The sequence below is a fragment of the Pygocentrus nattereri genome, chromosome 12 (genome assembly GCF_015220715.1).
Source record: "Pygocentrus nattereri isolate fPygNat1 chromosome 12, fPygNat1.pri, whole genome shotgun sequence".
Lineage (NCBI taxonomy): Eukaryota > Metazoa > Chordata > Actinopteri > Characiformes > Serrasalmidae > Pygocentrus > Pygocentrus nattereri.
Window position 1 is genome coordinate 30,078,673 of NC_051222.1, and position 15,666 is coordinate 30,094,338.

At 44.3% G+C, this 15,666-nt stretch overlaps 1 protein-coding gene across 3 annotated transcripts in view; it reads right to left on the reverse strand.

The window, feature by feature from the left end:
• spast (spastin) overlaps nucleotides 1-15,666 on the reverse strand; it is a 35,495-nt gene that overhangs the window by 9,358 nt on the left and 10,471 nt on the right. For all 3 annotated transcript variants that reach the window (XM_037543619.1, XM_017716501.2, XM_037543620.1), the window contains exons 4-10: nucleotides 13,678-13,758; nucleotides 10,958-11,106; nucleotides 10,125-10,270; nucleotides 9,749-9,842; nucleotides 6,902-6,976; nucleotides 6,693-6,764; nucleotides 6,029-6,104 (exon numbers count right to left, since the gene is read on the reverse strand). In XM_037543619.1, coding sequence (XP_037399516.1) covers nucleotides 6,029-6,104; nucleotides 6,693-6,764; nucleotides 6,902-6,976; nucleotides 9,749-9,842; nucleotides 10,125-10,270; nucleotides 10,958-11,106; nucleotides 13,678-13,758 — 693 coding nt within the window. The remainder of the gene's footprint in view (nucleotides 1-6,028; nucleotides 6,105-6,692; nucleotides 6,765-6,901; nucleotides 6,977-9,748; nucleotides 9,843-10,124; nucleotides 10,271-10,957; nucleotides 11,107-13,677; nucleotides 13,759-15,666) is intronic.

A 15,666-nucleotide genomic window follows, 5' to 3' on the forward strand; every position in this document is an offset into this window, starting at 1 on the left:
AACGAGCGACTGACTGAACGAACGAGCGAGCGACTGACTGAACGAGCGAGCGAGCGACCGAACGAGCGACCGAGCGACCGAACGAGCGAGCGACTGACTTAACGAACGAGCGAGCGACTGAACGAGCGACTGACTTAACGAACGAGCGACTGACTTAACGAACGAGCGACTGAACGAACGAGCTAGCGACTGAACGAACGAGCTAGCGACTGAACGAACGAGCTAGCGACTGAACGAACGAGCTAGCGACTGACTGAACGAACGAGCTAGCGACTGACTGAAGGAACGAGCTAGCGACTGACTGAAGGAACGAGCGAGCGACTGAAGGAACGACTGACTGAAGGAACGAGCGAGCGACTGACTGAACGAGCGAGCGACTGACTGAACGAGCGAGCGACTGACTGAACGAGCGAGCGACTGACTGAAAGAACGAACGAGCGAGCGACTGACTTAACGAACGAGCGACTGAACGAGCGACTGACTTAACGAACGAGCGACTGACTTAACGAACGAGCGACTGAATGAACGAGCTAGCGACTGAACGAACGAGCTAGCGACTGACTGAAGGAACGAGCGAGCGACTGAAGGAACGAGCGAGCGACTGAAGGAACGACTGACTGAAGGAACGAGCGAGCGACTGACTGAACGAGCGAGCGACTGACTGAACGAGCGAGCGACTGACTGAACGAACGAACGAGCGAGCGACTGACTTAACAAACGAGCGACTGAACGAGCGAGCGACTGAACGAGCGAGCGAGCGAGCGAACGAGCGAGCGACTGACTTAACGAACGAGCGAGCGACTGATGGAGCGAGCGACTGAACGAGCGACTGACTTAACGAACGAGCGAGCGACTGAACGAGCGACTGACTTAACGAACGAGCGACTGACTTAACGAACGAGCGACTGACTTAACGAACGAGCTAGCGACTGAACGAACGAGCTAGCGACTGAACGAACGAGCTAGCGACTGACTGAAGGAACGAGCGAGCGACTGAAGGAACGAGCGAGCGACTGAAGGAACGACTGACTGAAGGAACGAGCGAGCGACTGACTGAACGAGCGAGCGACTGACTGAACGAGCGAGCGACTGACTGAAAGAACGAACGAGCGAGCGACTGACTTAACGAACGAGCGACTGAACGAGCGACTGACTTAACGAACGAGCGACTGACTTAACGAACGAGCGACTGAATGAACGAGCTAGCGACTGAACGAACGAGCTAGCGACTGACTGAAGGAACGAGCGAGCGACTGAAGGAACGAGCGAGCGACTGAAGGAACGACTGACTGAAGGAACGAGCGAGCGACTGACTGAACGAGCGAGCGACTGACTGAACGAGCGAGCGACTGACTGAACGAACGAACGAGCGAGCGACTGACTTAACGAACGAGCGACTGAACGAGCGACTGACTTAACGAACGAGCGACTGACTTAACGAACGAGCGACTGAATGAACGAGCTAGCGACTGAACGAACGAGCTAGCGACTGACTGAAGGAACGAGCGAGCGACTGAAGGAACGAGCGAGCGACTGAAGGAACGACTGACTGAAGGAACGAGCGAGCGACTGACTGAACGAGCGAGCGACTGACTGAACGAGCGAGCGACTGACTGAAAGAACGAACGAGCGAGCGACTGACTTAACGAACGAGCGACTGAACGAGCGACTGACTGAACGAACGAGCGACTGACTTAACGAACGAGCGACTGAATGAACGAGCTAGCGACTGAACGAACGAGCTAGCGACTGACTGAAGGAACGAGCGAGCGACTGAAGGAACGAGCGAGCGACTGAAGGAACGACTGACTGAAGGAACGAGCGAGCGACTGACTGAACGAGCGAGCGACTGACTGAACGAGCGAGCGACTGACTGACTGAACGAACGAGCTAGCGACTGACTGAAGGAACGAGTGAGCGACTGAAGGAACGACTGACTGAAGGAACGAGCGAGCGACTGACTGAACGAGCGAGCGACTGACTGAACGAGCGAGCGACTGACTGAAAGAACGAACGAGCGAGCGACTGACTTAACGAACGAGCGACTGAACGAGCGACTGACTTAACGAACGAGCGACTGACTTAACGAACGAGCGACTGAATGAACGAGCTAGCGACTGAACGAACGAGCTAGCGACTGACTGAAGGAACGAGCGAGCGACTGAAGGAACGAGCGAGCGACTGAAGGAACGACTGACTGAAGGAACGAGCGAGCGACTGACTGAACGAGCGAGCGACTGACTGAACGAGCGAGCGACTGACTGAACGAACGAACGAGCGAGCGACTGACTTAACAAACGAGCGACTGAACGAGCGAGCGACTGAACGAGCGAGCGAGCGAGCGAACGAGCGAGCGACTGACTTAACGAACGAGCGAGCGACTGATGGAGCGAGCGACTGAACGAGCGACTGACTTAACGAACGAGCGAGCGACTGAACGAGCGACTGACTTAACGAACGAGCGACTGACTTAACGAACGAGCGACTGACTTAACGAACGAGCTAGCGACTGAACGAACGAGCTAGCGACTGAACGAACGAGCTAGCGACTGACTGAAGGAACGAGCGAGCGACTGAAGGAACGAGCGAGCGACTGAAGGAACGACTGACTGAAGGAACGAGCGAGCGACTGACTGAACGAGCGAGCGACTGACTGAACGAGCGAGCGACTGACTGAAAGAACGAACGAGCGAGCGACTGACTTAACGAACGAGCGACTGAACGAGCGACTGACTTAACGAACGAGCGACTGACTTAACGAACGAGCGACTGAATGAACGAGCTAGCGACTGAACGAACGAGCTAGCGACTGACTGAAGGAACGAGCGAGCGACTGAAGGACCGAGCGAGCGACTGAAGGAACGACTGACTGAAGGAACGAGCGAGCGACTGACTGAACGAGCGAGCGACTGACTGAACGAGCGAGCGACTGACTGAACGAACGAACGAGCGAGCGACTGACTTAACGAACGAGCGACTGAATGAACGAGCTAGCGACTGAACGAACGAGCTAGCGACTGACTGAAGGAACGAGCGAGCGACTGAAGGAACGAGCGAGCGACTGAAGGAACGACTGACTGAAGGAACGAGCGAGCGACTGACTGAACGAGCGAGCGACTGACTGAACGAGCGAGCGACTGACTGAACGAACGAACGAGCGAGCGACTGACTTAACAAACGAGCGACTGAACGAGCGAGCGACTGAACGAGCGAGCGAGCGAGCGAGCGAGCGAACGAGCGAGCGACTGACTTAACGAACGAGCGAGCGACTGATGGAGCGAGCGACTGAACGAGCGACTGACTTAACGAACGAGCGAGCGACTGAACGAGCGACTGACTTAACGAACGAGCGACTGACTTAACGAACGAGCGACTGACTTAACGAACGAGCTAGCGACTGAACGAACGAGCTAGCGACTGAACGAACGAGCTAGCGACTGACTGAAGGAACGAGCGAGCGACTGAAGGAACGAGCGAGCGACTGAAGGAACGACTGACTGAAGGAACGAGCGAGCGACTGACTGAACGAGCGAGCGACTGACTGAACGAGCGAGCGACTGACTGAAAGAACGAACGAGCGAGCGACTGACTTAACGAACGAGCGACTGAACGAGCGACTGACTTAACGAACGAGCGACTGACTTAACGAACGAGCGACTGAATGAACGAGCTAGCGACTGAACGAACGAGCTAGCGACTGACTGAAGGAACGAGCGAGCGACTGAAGGAACGAGCGAGCGACTGAAGGAACGACTGACTGAAGGAACGAGCGAGCGACTGACTGAACGAGCGAGCGACTGACTGAACGAGCGAGCGACTGACTGAACGAACGAACGAGCGAGCGACTGACTTAACGAACGAGCGACTGAACGAGCGACTGACTTAACGAACGAGCGACTGACTTAACGAACGAGCGACTGAATGAACGAGCTAGCGACTGAACGAACGAGCTAGCGACTGACTGAAGGAACGAGCGAGCGACTGAAGGAACGAGCGAGCGACTGAAGGAACGACTGACTGAAGGAACGAGCGAGCGACTGACTGAACGAGCGAGCGACTGACTGAACGAGCGAGCGACTGACTGAAAGAACGAACGAGCGAGCGACTGACTTAACGAACGAGCGACTGAACGAGCGACTGACTTAACGAACGAGCGACTGACTTAACGAACGAGCGACTGAATGAACGAGCTAGCGACTGAACGAACGAGCTAGCGACTGACTGAAGGAACGAGCGAGCGACTGAAGGAACGAGCGAGCGACTGAAGGAACGACTGACTGAAGGAACGAGCGAGCGACTGACTGAACGAGCGAGCGACTGACTGAACGAGCGAGCGACTGACTGACTGAACGAACGAGCTAGCGACTGACTGAAGGAACGAGCGAGCGACTGAAGGAACGACTGACTGAAGGAACGAGCGAGCGACTGACTGAACGAGCGAGCGACTGACTGAACGAGCGAGCGACTGACTGAACGAGCGAGCGACTGACTGAAAGAACGAACGAGCGAGCGACTGACTTAACGAACGAGCGACTGAACGAGCGACTGACTTAACGAACGAGCGACTGACTTAACGAACGAGCGACTGAATGAACGAGCTAGCGACTGAACGAACGAGCTAGCGACTGACTGAAGGAACGAGCGAGCGACTGAAGGAACGAGCGAGCGACTGAAGGAACGACTGACTGAAGGAACGAGCGAGCGACTGACTGAACGAGCGAGCGACTGACTGAACGAGCGAGCGACTGACTGAACGAACGAACGAGCGAGCGACTGACTTAACAAACGAGCGACTGAACGAGCGAGCGACTGAACGAGCGAGCGAGCGAGCGAACGAGCGAGCGACTGACTTAACGAACGAGCGAGCGACTGATGGAGCGAGCGACTGAACGAGCGACTGACTTAACGAACGAGCGAGCGACTGAACGAGCGACTGACTTAACGAACGAGCGACTGACTTAACGAACGAGCGACTGACTTAACGAACGAGCTAGCGACTGAACGAACGAGCTAGCGACTGAACGAACGAGCTAGCGACTGACTGAAGGAACGAGCGAGCGACTGAAGGAACGAGCGAGCGACTGAAGGACCGACTGACTGAAGGAACGAGCGAGCGACTGACTGAACGAGCGAGCGACTGACTGAACGAGCGAGCGACTGACTGAAAGAACGAACGAGCGAGCGACTGACTTAACGAACGAGCGACTGAACGAGCGACTGACTTAACGAACGAGCGACTGACTTAACGAACGAGCGACTGAATGAACGAGCTAGCGACTGAACGAACGAGCTAGCGACTGACTGAAGGAACGAGCGAGCGACTGAAGGAACGAGCGAGCGACTGAAGGAACGACTGACTGAAGGAACGAGCGAGCGACTGAAGGAACGAGCGAGCGACTGAAGGAACGACTGACTGAAGGAACGAGCGAGCGACTGACTGAACGAGCGAGCGACTGACTGAACGAGCGAGCGACTGACTGAACGAACGAACGAGCGAGCGACTGACTTAACGAACGAGCGACTGAACGAGCGAGCGACTGAACGAGCGAGCGAGCGAGCGAACGAGCGAGCGACTGACTTAACGAACGAGCGAGCGACTGATGGAGCGAGCGACTGAACGAGCGACTGACTTAACAAACGAGCGAGCGAGCGCCTGAACGAACGAGCGACTGACTGAAGGAACGAGCGAGCGACTGAAGGAACGAGCGAGCGACTGAAGGAACGACTGACTGAAGGAACGAGCGAGCGACTGACTGAACGAGCGAGCGAGCAAGCGACTGACTGAACGAGCAAGCGACTGACTGAGCGACTGACTGACTTAACGAACGAGCGAGCGACTGACTGACTTAACGAACGAGTGAGCGACTGACTGAACAAGCGAGCGACCGACTGACTGAACGAGCGATCGACTGAACGAGCGAGCGAGCGACCGACTGACTGAACGAGCACCTGAGTTGAAGGTGGTCTCACTATTAGAAACGTGCCCCTCATAGTAAATGTATAAACATTTGAACATATTTTATCTCACCAATGAAGATGATTGACGGCTGAAGTTCCCTGGCAACAGCAAACAGTGCCCGAACCAGTTTCTCACCTTCACCCACCTACAAACCCAAACAAAACAGAAGTTCATGCTCTGAGTCATTTCATTGCTGTGTTAATATAAATGTTTCCACCTAATTACTTAAAGTACTATGAAATTATAGACCACACAAAAATAAAACTCACTATTTACTTTCTTTACACACAAAGTCAGACTGAGTCAGACTTCATACAGCACTTAGAAACAGCAGTACTACAGAGACAGCGTGGCGGCATTCTCAGACACGTCTTTTCTTTAGGGTAAAATTTTATTTTAAGGAACATGTATTGAGGCTTTATTAGGGTTTTGTTTATTGAACAAATATTAAGACCATAATAAACTCCCAATGTGTTCCTTGAAAATATTCATTTTAAAAATGCTCAAAATTGTCTCATTCATATTTAAAACTGAAAGTGACTTTTTTGGCTGGAAAGTTTTGGCAGCTCTCTATACAGGTAAGCTACAGTCACCCTTATACATACACTAATATTATATATATATATATATATATATATATATATATATATATATATATATATATATATATATATATATATATATATATATAAAATCAGAGTTTTGTTTTATTGTCCCCATTAAATTTACTCACATATTTAGAGGTCAGACTGGCAGCACTGATGTTAAAGAAGGTAGCATTGGATTCCATGGCGACCGCTTTGGCCTGAAGAAGAAAACAGACAGTTACAAAGAAAAAAATGTGTTTTTAAATGATGAAATATGGCTTCAAAAACAATACAGTGAACTGTACATGGTCTTGGCTTTAGTACTGCTGTACTTTGATCAATGTTTTGTTCGTACCAGCATGGTTTTCCCATTGCCGGGGGGACCGAACAGGAGGAGGCCTCTAGCAGGAGCCCTGAGGCCAGTAAACAACTGCAACACAAACAAACAAACAAGGTAGGGGACATAAAAAAACATGCTCAACAAAGGAAGAGTGTCACTTTCAACAATATGGATGTATTATGGTCTCATTCAAATAAGGCTTTAAACAAGGCACTAACAATAGACTCTTATCAGAAAGAGTCGATCATAATGATTTGCATGAACTCGACGCTGCACGCAGGCCATGGCAGCGTTTGTGCTTCAGTACTTTTTTACACCAGTTTAAGGCACTAAGGCTATTAGAAATGTATTGGTAAGGTATAAAGTAAGGATGACCTGATTTGTTCATTTTACGGCTGATTTATTTACTTCAATCCAAAGCTCCCACTGTGTGGGTTTCTGACCAATAAATGCAATTATTTTGTACAAATTAAGCTTTTGGGTTCTGAAATGAAAGATAAGTTGCATTTTTAAGTAACATAAATCAATAAAGTGCTACATTGAAAGTAAGAGCTGCCTGGGTGAATAGCTCAATGAATCATGTACATTTATGCTACAATATTTTGGTTCCTGGAGTAGCAGCAGCATCCAAACACACAAGCGCACTCACCTCCCTCACCTTACTTAGATCATACAATTACAGCACAAACAGGCCAATAACAAAAATAAAAAAAATAGGTCACTGTTTCTGTTTGGAGCAAAAATGTGCTGATTTGGTGCATCCTACAAAATAAAAAATACAGCTTTTATAGTCAAATTATATTGGATTAAAGTGAAGGATTAAAGTGAAGGATTAAAGTGATGGATTAAAGTGATGGATTAAAGTGAAGGATTAAAGTGAAGGATTAAAGTGATGGATTAAAGTGATGGATTAAAGTGATGGATTAAAGTGAAGGATTAAAGTGATGGATTAAAGTGAAGGATTAAAGTGAAGGATTAAAGTGATGGATTAAAGTGAAGGATTAAAGTGAAGGATTAAAGTGATGGATTAAAGTGATGGATTAAAGTGATGGATTAAAGTGAAGGATTAAAGTGAAGGATTAAAGTGAAGGATTAAAGTGAAGGATTAAAGTGAAGGATTAAAGTGATGGATTAAAGTGAAGGATTAAAGTGATGGATTAAAGTGAAGGATTAAAGTGAAGGATTAAAGTGAAGGATTAAAGTGAAGGATTAAAGTGATGGATTAAAGTGATGGATTAAAGTGAAGGATTAAAGTGAAGGATTAAAGTGAAGGATTAAAGTGATGGATTAAAGTGAAGGATTAAAGTGATGGATTAAAGTGATGGATTAAAGTGATGGATTAAAGTGATGGATTAAAGTGAAGGATTAAAGTGATGGATTAAAGTGAAGGATTAAAGTGAAGGATTAAAGTGAAGGATTAAAGTGAAGGATTAAAGTGAAGGATTAAAGTGATGGATTAAAGTGAAGGATTAAAGTGAAGGATTAAAGTGAAGGATTAAAGTGAAGGATTAAAGTGATGGATTAAAGTGATGGATTAAAGTGAAGGATTAAAGTGAAGGATTAAAGTGATGGATTAAAGTGATGGATTAAAGTGATGGATTAAAGTGATGGATTAAAGTGATGGATTAAAGTGATGGATTAAAGTGAAGGATTAAAGTGAAGGATTAAAGTGATGGATTAAAGTGATGGATTAAAGTGAAGGATTAAAGTGAAGGATTAAAGTGAAGGATTAAAGTGAAGGATTAAAGTGAAGGATTAAAGTGATGGATTAAAGTGAAGGATTAAAGTGATGGATTAAAGTGATGGATTAAAGTGATGGATTAAAGTGATGGATTAAAGTGAAGGATTAAAGTGAAGGATTAAAGTGATGGATTAAAGTGATGGATTAAAGTGAAGGATTAAAGTGATGGATTAAAGTGATGGATTAAAGTGATGGATTAAAGTGAAGGATTAAAGTGAAGGATTAAAGTGATGGATTAAAGTGATGGATTAAAGTGATGGATTAAAGTGAAGGATTAAAGTGAAGGATTAAAGTGAAGGATTAAAGTGAAGGATTAAAGTGAAGGATTAAAGTGATGGATTAAAGTGAAGGATTAAAGTGAAGGATTAAAGTGATGGATTAAAGTGAAGGATTAAAGTGAAGGATTAAAGTGATGGATTAAAGTGAAGGATTAAAGTGAAGGATTAAAGTGATGGATTAAAGTGAAGGATTAAAGTGAAGGATTAAAGTGATGGATTAAAGTGATGGATTAAAGTGATGGATTAAAGTGATGGATTAAAGTGATGGATTAAAGTGAAGGATTAAAGTGAAGGATTAAAGTGATGGATTAAAGTGATGGATTAAAGTGATGGATTAAAGTGAAGGATTAAAGTGAAGGATTAAAGTGAAGGATTAAAGTGAAGGATTAAAGTGAAGGATTAAAGTGAAGGATTAAAGTGATGGATTAAAGTGATGGATTAAAGTGATGGATTAAAGTGATGGATTAAAGTGAAGGATTAAAGTGAAGGATTAAAGTGAAGGATTAAAGTGAAGGATTAAAGTGAAGGATTAAAGTGATGGATTAAAGTGAAGGATTAAAGTGAAGGATTAAAGTGATGGATTAAAGTGATGGATTAAAGTGATGGATTAAAGTGATGGATTAAAGTGAAGAATGATCAAGAAATCAGCTGAGTGCTTATAAAACACAAATAAGCCCATCGACTCCAAATTTATCGATGCTCGTCTCAAATCTTTTTCTTTGCCTCTTCGTTATCTACTAGTTGGGTGAGACTTCTGACCAACAGTCTGTGTGCCAATCTAAAGGGTTATACGGTTACACATTAACTCCAGCATTTAAGAGCGTTCATGTTATACAGATGTACCTCAGGCCGCAGTGCCGGCAGGATTACGATCTCCTGAAGAGCCTGCTTAGCCAAATCCTGTCCAGCTACGTCCTCAAACCGCACCGCTGAGCCACTGCACCATGAGCATACACAGATAATGTGAGAACTTACACTGAGTCCGAAGACACTGCAAAAATCATTCTAAATCAAACTTTAACATCTCGGTTCATTTTTTTCAGTTTAACATTTTAGTAATAAGTAAAGCTGTGAGGATCAGGAAAAGGTCAGCAGAGGTCAAACCTCCTCACCCACAAATCCAGGGTGAAAACTGAAATACAGACTGAGTATGTACTGTATCGTATGTACTGTATCGTATCCCAAACAGACGGCGTTCACTGACTGAAAACAGCCCCACCTGTCCACTATCTCGTTAAGGATGAGGTTGGCTAGTTTGCTGTCCACATTTTTAAAGTTCTTCATGTCTCTCTTCGGCTGTGGAGCCGAGGAGGGAGCACCACCGGCTTTAACGTTCCCTCTGCCACCACCACGACCAGCTGCAGCCTGACAAACACGTAGATACAGGTTATTTTTATACAGTGAGATCATCACTACTCCACTTTATCTAACAGCAGTTCGTTTTTTTTCCAGGTACATATACACATTATATATATATAAAATGTGTGCATGCATGTGTGTGTGTGTGTGAGTATACTTATGTGATATTTACATATATCAGTTATACCTATATAAAACAATAACAATAAATGTCCCGCATATTATTTATATGGAAATACCTTTAAGCAATAATACATCCCTTATGTAAGTATAAATAAGGAAGTCTATAGGTATACCTAACTTTAGTAAATAAAAAGAAAGGCTCTTTTAGTCTAAAAACAGTAAAAACATTGAGCTTTTGTATAAAGAACTCTACAAAGTTGGGAGCATTTTGTTGGCCACTCCAGTTTTTCTCTGGCTTTTTTCCCCTCGAGCTTTACATTCTCCTTGACCACTTAAGAAGAAATGTTCTGACCGAGACTAAAACAAATAAACATTTAGGACACAACAATCTTTTTGTTGGAATATGTTAAAGTGACTGTGAGGACCCTCAGGGTCCCATGGGCACATTTTGATTAAACACATGAAGTTTGATCTGTTTGTTTGTCCTTTATAGTATCCAGCACACTCCTGCCCACCACGCTGCCTCCTGAGCTGTGCTTTTCCGAGCAGGCCGGTGTTCCCTGTGGTTACCTTGTGTTGTCCAGTTCGGCCGGTGGCTCCTGTAGGTGCTGAAGTGAAGCTGTGTGTACGCTGGGGGGTGCTGCTGGGTGGTCTGGTGGGCTGTTTCACCTTCGCCTGAGACGTATTAGAGTCTCTCTTCTTAGGAACAGCACCACTGACTGCAAAACATATTTACAATCACAGTAATCAGAACTGGTGGATACACAGAACTGAGCAGTCTTAGGCAGCCACAAACACTTTATCTCAGCAGTAAGTGTGTTTATGCCAGTATAAAACACTCTATAACATCAGGATAAATACAAATAAACATAAAAGTAAAGACTTTTATAGGTCAAGTAGGTTAGATTGGTTAGATGAATGCAGGTTTGATTCCTGGCACTTTAACCTTTAAATCTCAGATTTATTTATTTCCTTTAATTAAATTAAATGATTTGATAAACTAGGTGTTGTGTGGTAACTATGAATATTGGACTTCCTCAAGAAGAGCTCTGGAAATTCTCAAGCCAACAAAGAACGATCACAATGTACTGTTTATTTGTATTTATTCTACTCTTAGTTTTTTTTTTGGAACAAATAAATGCTTACTGCCTAAATAAATGCCTACATACTGTATGTTCTCCAATGGAGCAAAACATTCGCACTGGTTTAGGCCAGTATAATTAAATCATATAAAAATCTAATGAAAATTTTGTACTTTTTTTTTTTACATCTTTTAAATTTTAAACATCTGGACAGAAAAAAAAAATTCACATGTGAAAAATAAAGGTCATTTTGACTGTGTTCATTCTGCAAAGCACACGATGCAATAGCACAAACAAAAATGACATGCAATAAATACAACTACACTACAGCCACATAAGCTGACTGGCTGATCCTTCTAACTGCGCTGATATTTCACCACATCACGGGTTTTTCACGAACACTATCACTCCACTGAGACGCCGTTGCTAAGCAACGACTTTGACAGCTGTAGGAGACGCTCAAGCCATTTGAACGTTTTTACTTCTTACTTTGCCACAAACAGAAAACGGACACTGTTAAGATCACATCTGACCGACAGCCGATGTGGTCAGACTCTGAAGATGAGACGACACTAAATTCCCAAACTGTCAGTTGGTCTGTGTGGAGCTGGAGAACGAACTGCCGGCTGTGCAGCGAGTGGGCGGAGCTCATTACTCTGATGTAGCAACAAGCTGGTTGTTAAGGAGCTATAATTTGGCGGAAGGAATCACGAACATTAAAATATATTATGACGTTCACGGCCCAGTTTATTACTTTATTAATTAACTGTTGTATAAAAGCAACAGAACACCCGAGGGCGGCTGTGACGTGGTCGCGTGTTCTACTGCTTAAATATAATGCGCATCATGTTCTTCATCCCATGTTCCTGATGTTCTAAGACCAGCTCCACCGGTTTTAACGCTTGTTTACTAGCAAAAGGTTTATTACACTTTGGATCTATAAATATTCTAATATTCGATCACAGCTGAGATTTTTAGATGTGGAGCGCTGATGTCTTCATGTTCTGATTATCGTGTAACGTTGACCTTATTGTTCTTCCATCTCACATTGAAAATATTATTTTATGCTTATTTATTATTAATTGATACTATTGAATAGTAGAATACTAACTTCCTGATATTGCCAGGCTGTTGCTAGATAGTTGCTATGGTGTTCCACACGGTTGCCAGGGCACTGCTAGTTGGTTGCGATGGTATTTTGAGCTGTTGCTAAGTTGTGGCTGTATGTTTGGTATGGTATTGCAAGCTGTTGCTTGAGTGTCGTTAGGTGGTTGCTATGGTATTCCAGGTGGTGGCTAGGGTGTTAAGTGGTTGTAATAGAATCTCTGTTGGTTGCTAGGATGTTCTCATGCAGTTGCTATGGTATTGGAGATGACTGCAGGGGTGCTGATAATGAGTTAGTTCGGCATCTCTCATGGTTTCTAGGGGTTACTAGATGGTTGCTATTGTGTTTCACACGGTTGCCAGGGGACTGCGAGTTGGTTGCTATGGTATTCTATGGTATGGTTGCTGCTGTATGGTTTGCTATGGTATTGCAGGCTGTTGCTTGAGTGTCATTAGCTGGTTGCTATGGTATTCCAGGTGGTGGCTAGGGTGTTGTTAAGTGGTTGTGATAGAATTGCTATTGGTTTCTAGGATGTTCCCATGTGGTTTTGAATATTGGTTTTATATTGGAGTTCAATGCAGAGGTGCTGACAGGGAGGTAGTTTGGAACTTCTCGAGGTTACTAAGGGTTGCTAGGTAGTTGTTATGGTGTTCCAGGTGACTGTTTGGAAATTGTAAGACTAATTTAATTTAATTTGCTAAGGCATCTCTGACGGTTGTTAGGATATTGCTATATTGCTGTATCATGCTTACATCAGCAGGACGAGTGCAGCAAAAATTGAGCATAGAAAAAAAAAGAAGAATAGAATTCACATAAGTGTTGTCTATCATATATAATATATAAAATAATATACTGTGCACATACGTTATTGAATATATGATGATATTCAATAAAACACTGTACGTGCAAATCTGGTATGCTGAACACGGAACATTTGTGTGTTCAGTGTATTCCCTAAAGAACTGGGATTAAAGCAGATTACTGTGAGAGACTTTTTTTGTGTGGTATCATTTGAGCTGCTTCTACTGACGCCTGGGGCCCAGCTTCATCTCATCCTTACAGAACCAAACAGGTCAGTAATCAGTAAGCTGTCGTTTACCCACCTCGCCGCAGGCTGCCGTTGGACAGAGCCTGGTCAGAGCCGTCAGTGTAAACAGAGCGATGAGAATCTGGCCGCAGCTTAGCTTTACCACAACCAAACAGGAAGAGATGGAGAAAAGGGGACCATTCAGGGGGAGAGAAGCAGGACAGTGAAGATAAACCAAATCTACCAAGCACAGAAACAGGTGAAACAATGAAACACTCATGTTCACTCATGTTTCTATTACAGATGTGCACAAGTATTCAAAGACTGTTAACTGTCAATACCAATACGAAACTGTTCATATGTGCAATAATAACAACAACTGTGTGTGCAACAACTCAGAGGGACACTACCTTCATTTAAATCATTGTACCTGCTTTATACCTGATGTTTCATATTACTATCACAATCACTGCCACCTTACTATACTCATAAGTGCTTAAATCTTGTGTACATACTGTAAATTTCTCTAAATTGTCTTAAATTATTAGTAAAGTGTTTATTTTTACATAAGCGGCTGCAACTGTAACAACTGCAATTTCCCCCTGGGATCAATCTCAGGTGGTTGTTAGGCTACTGCTATATTATCCCAGGTGGTTGTTAGGCTACTGCTATATTATCCCAGGTGGTTGTTAGGCTACTGCTATATTATCCCAGGTGGTTGTTAGGCTACTGCTATATTATCCCAGGTGGTTGTTAGGCTACTGCTATATTATCCCAGGTGGTTGTTAGGCTACTGCTATATTATCCCAGGTGGTTGTTAGGCTACTGCTATATTATCCCAGGTGGTTGTTAGGCTACTGCTATATTATCCCAGGTGGTTGTTAGGCTACTGCTATATTATCCCAGGTGGTTGTTAGGCTACTGCTATATTATCCCAGGTGGTTGTTAGGCTACTGCTATATTATCCCAGGTGGTTGTTAGGCTACTGCTATATTATCCCAGGTGGTTGTTAGGCTACTGCTATATTATCCCAGGTGGTTGTTAGGCTACTGCTATATTATCCCAGGTGGTTGTTAGGCTACTGCTATATTATCCCAGGTGGTTGTTAGGCTACTGCTATATTATCCCAGGTGGTTGTTAGGCTACTGCTATATTATCTCAGGTGGTTGTAAGGCTACTGCTATATTATCTCAGGTGGTTGTTAAGGTGTTACTTGGCTACCGTTGTCTTATGGAATCCCGGGTGTGTACTAATATCTGTGTTTATATGTGGGCTAGTATGTGTTTTGTAAACATATCATTACCATATCACTAAATTAGCTCTATATTTTAATCATAATGGACAGACATGACAAGTTACAACACGGTGGGTCAGAGTTTTATGATGGCAGATGTACAGACCCAGTGATTTGATTTGGAATGGAAAATGAAAAACGAAGGAAGCCAAACCTCGTTTGCGCGTTTGTTTGGGCACAAGGAAAGGTCAGGGCTTTAATCTGATCTTAAACCAGTTCAATGCACTTATATTGCCTTATATTAGGCCTACACTTACTAATTTAATGCAACTCTGAACTTTAATGCAACTCCGAAACCTTAGCTGTAATTCAGGGCTGGGTGTCCCAAAAGCGTCTTAGTACAAAGACAAATCTTAAATATTATGGCAGGCGTCTCACTGAACACTATCATTTAAGACTTGACACTAAACTGGACGCAGGCCAATGAACGTGCATGTTATTAGGGCTGCAAATAACAATTATTTTCATTGTCGAATAATCTGTTGATCTTTTTTTTCCAATTAATCGGTTAGTTTTTTGTTCCACAAAATGTTAGAAAATGGTGAAAAATGTGAATCATTGTTTTCCAAAGCCCTAGATGATGTCCTGAAATGTATTTATTTATTTATTCATTTATTTATTTAAAATCCATACCCCAAATATAGTCAGGTTGATGTCACAGAGGAGTAAGGAAACCAGAAAACATTTAAATTTAAGAAGCAGGAATCACAATTTTTACTTTTCTTAAAAAAGTTACTCAAACCGATCGATCGATTAATTTAATAGTAAACA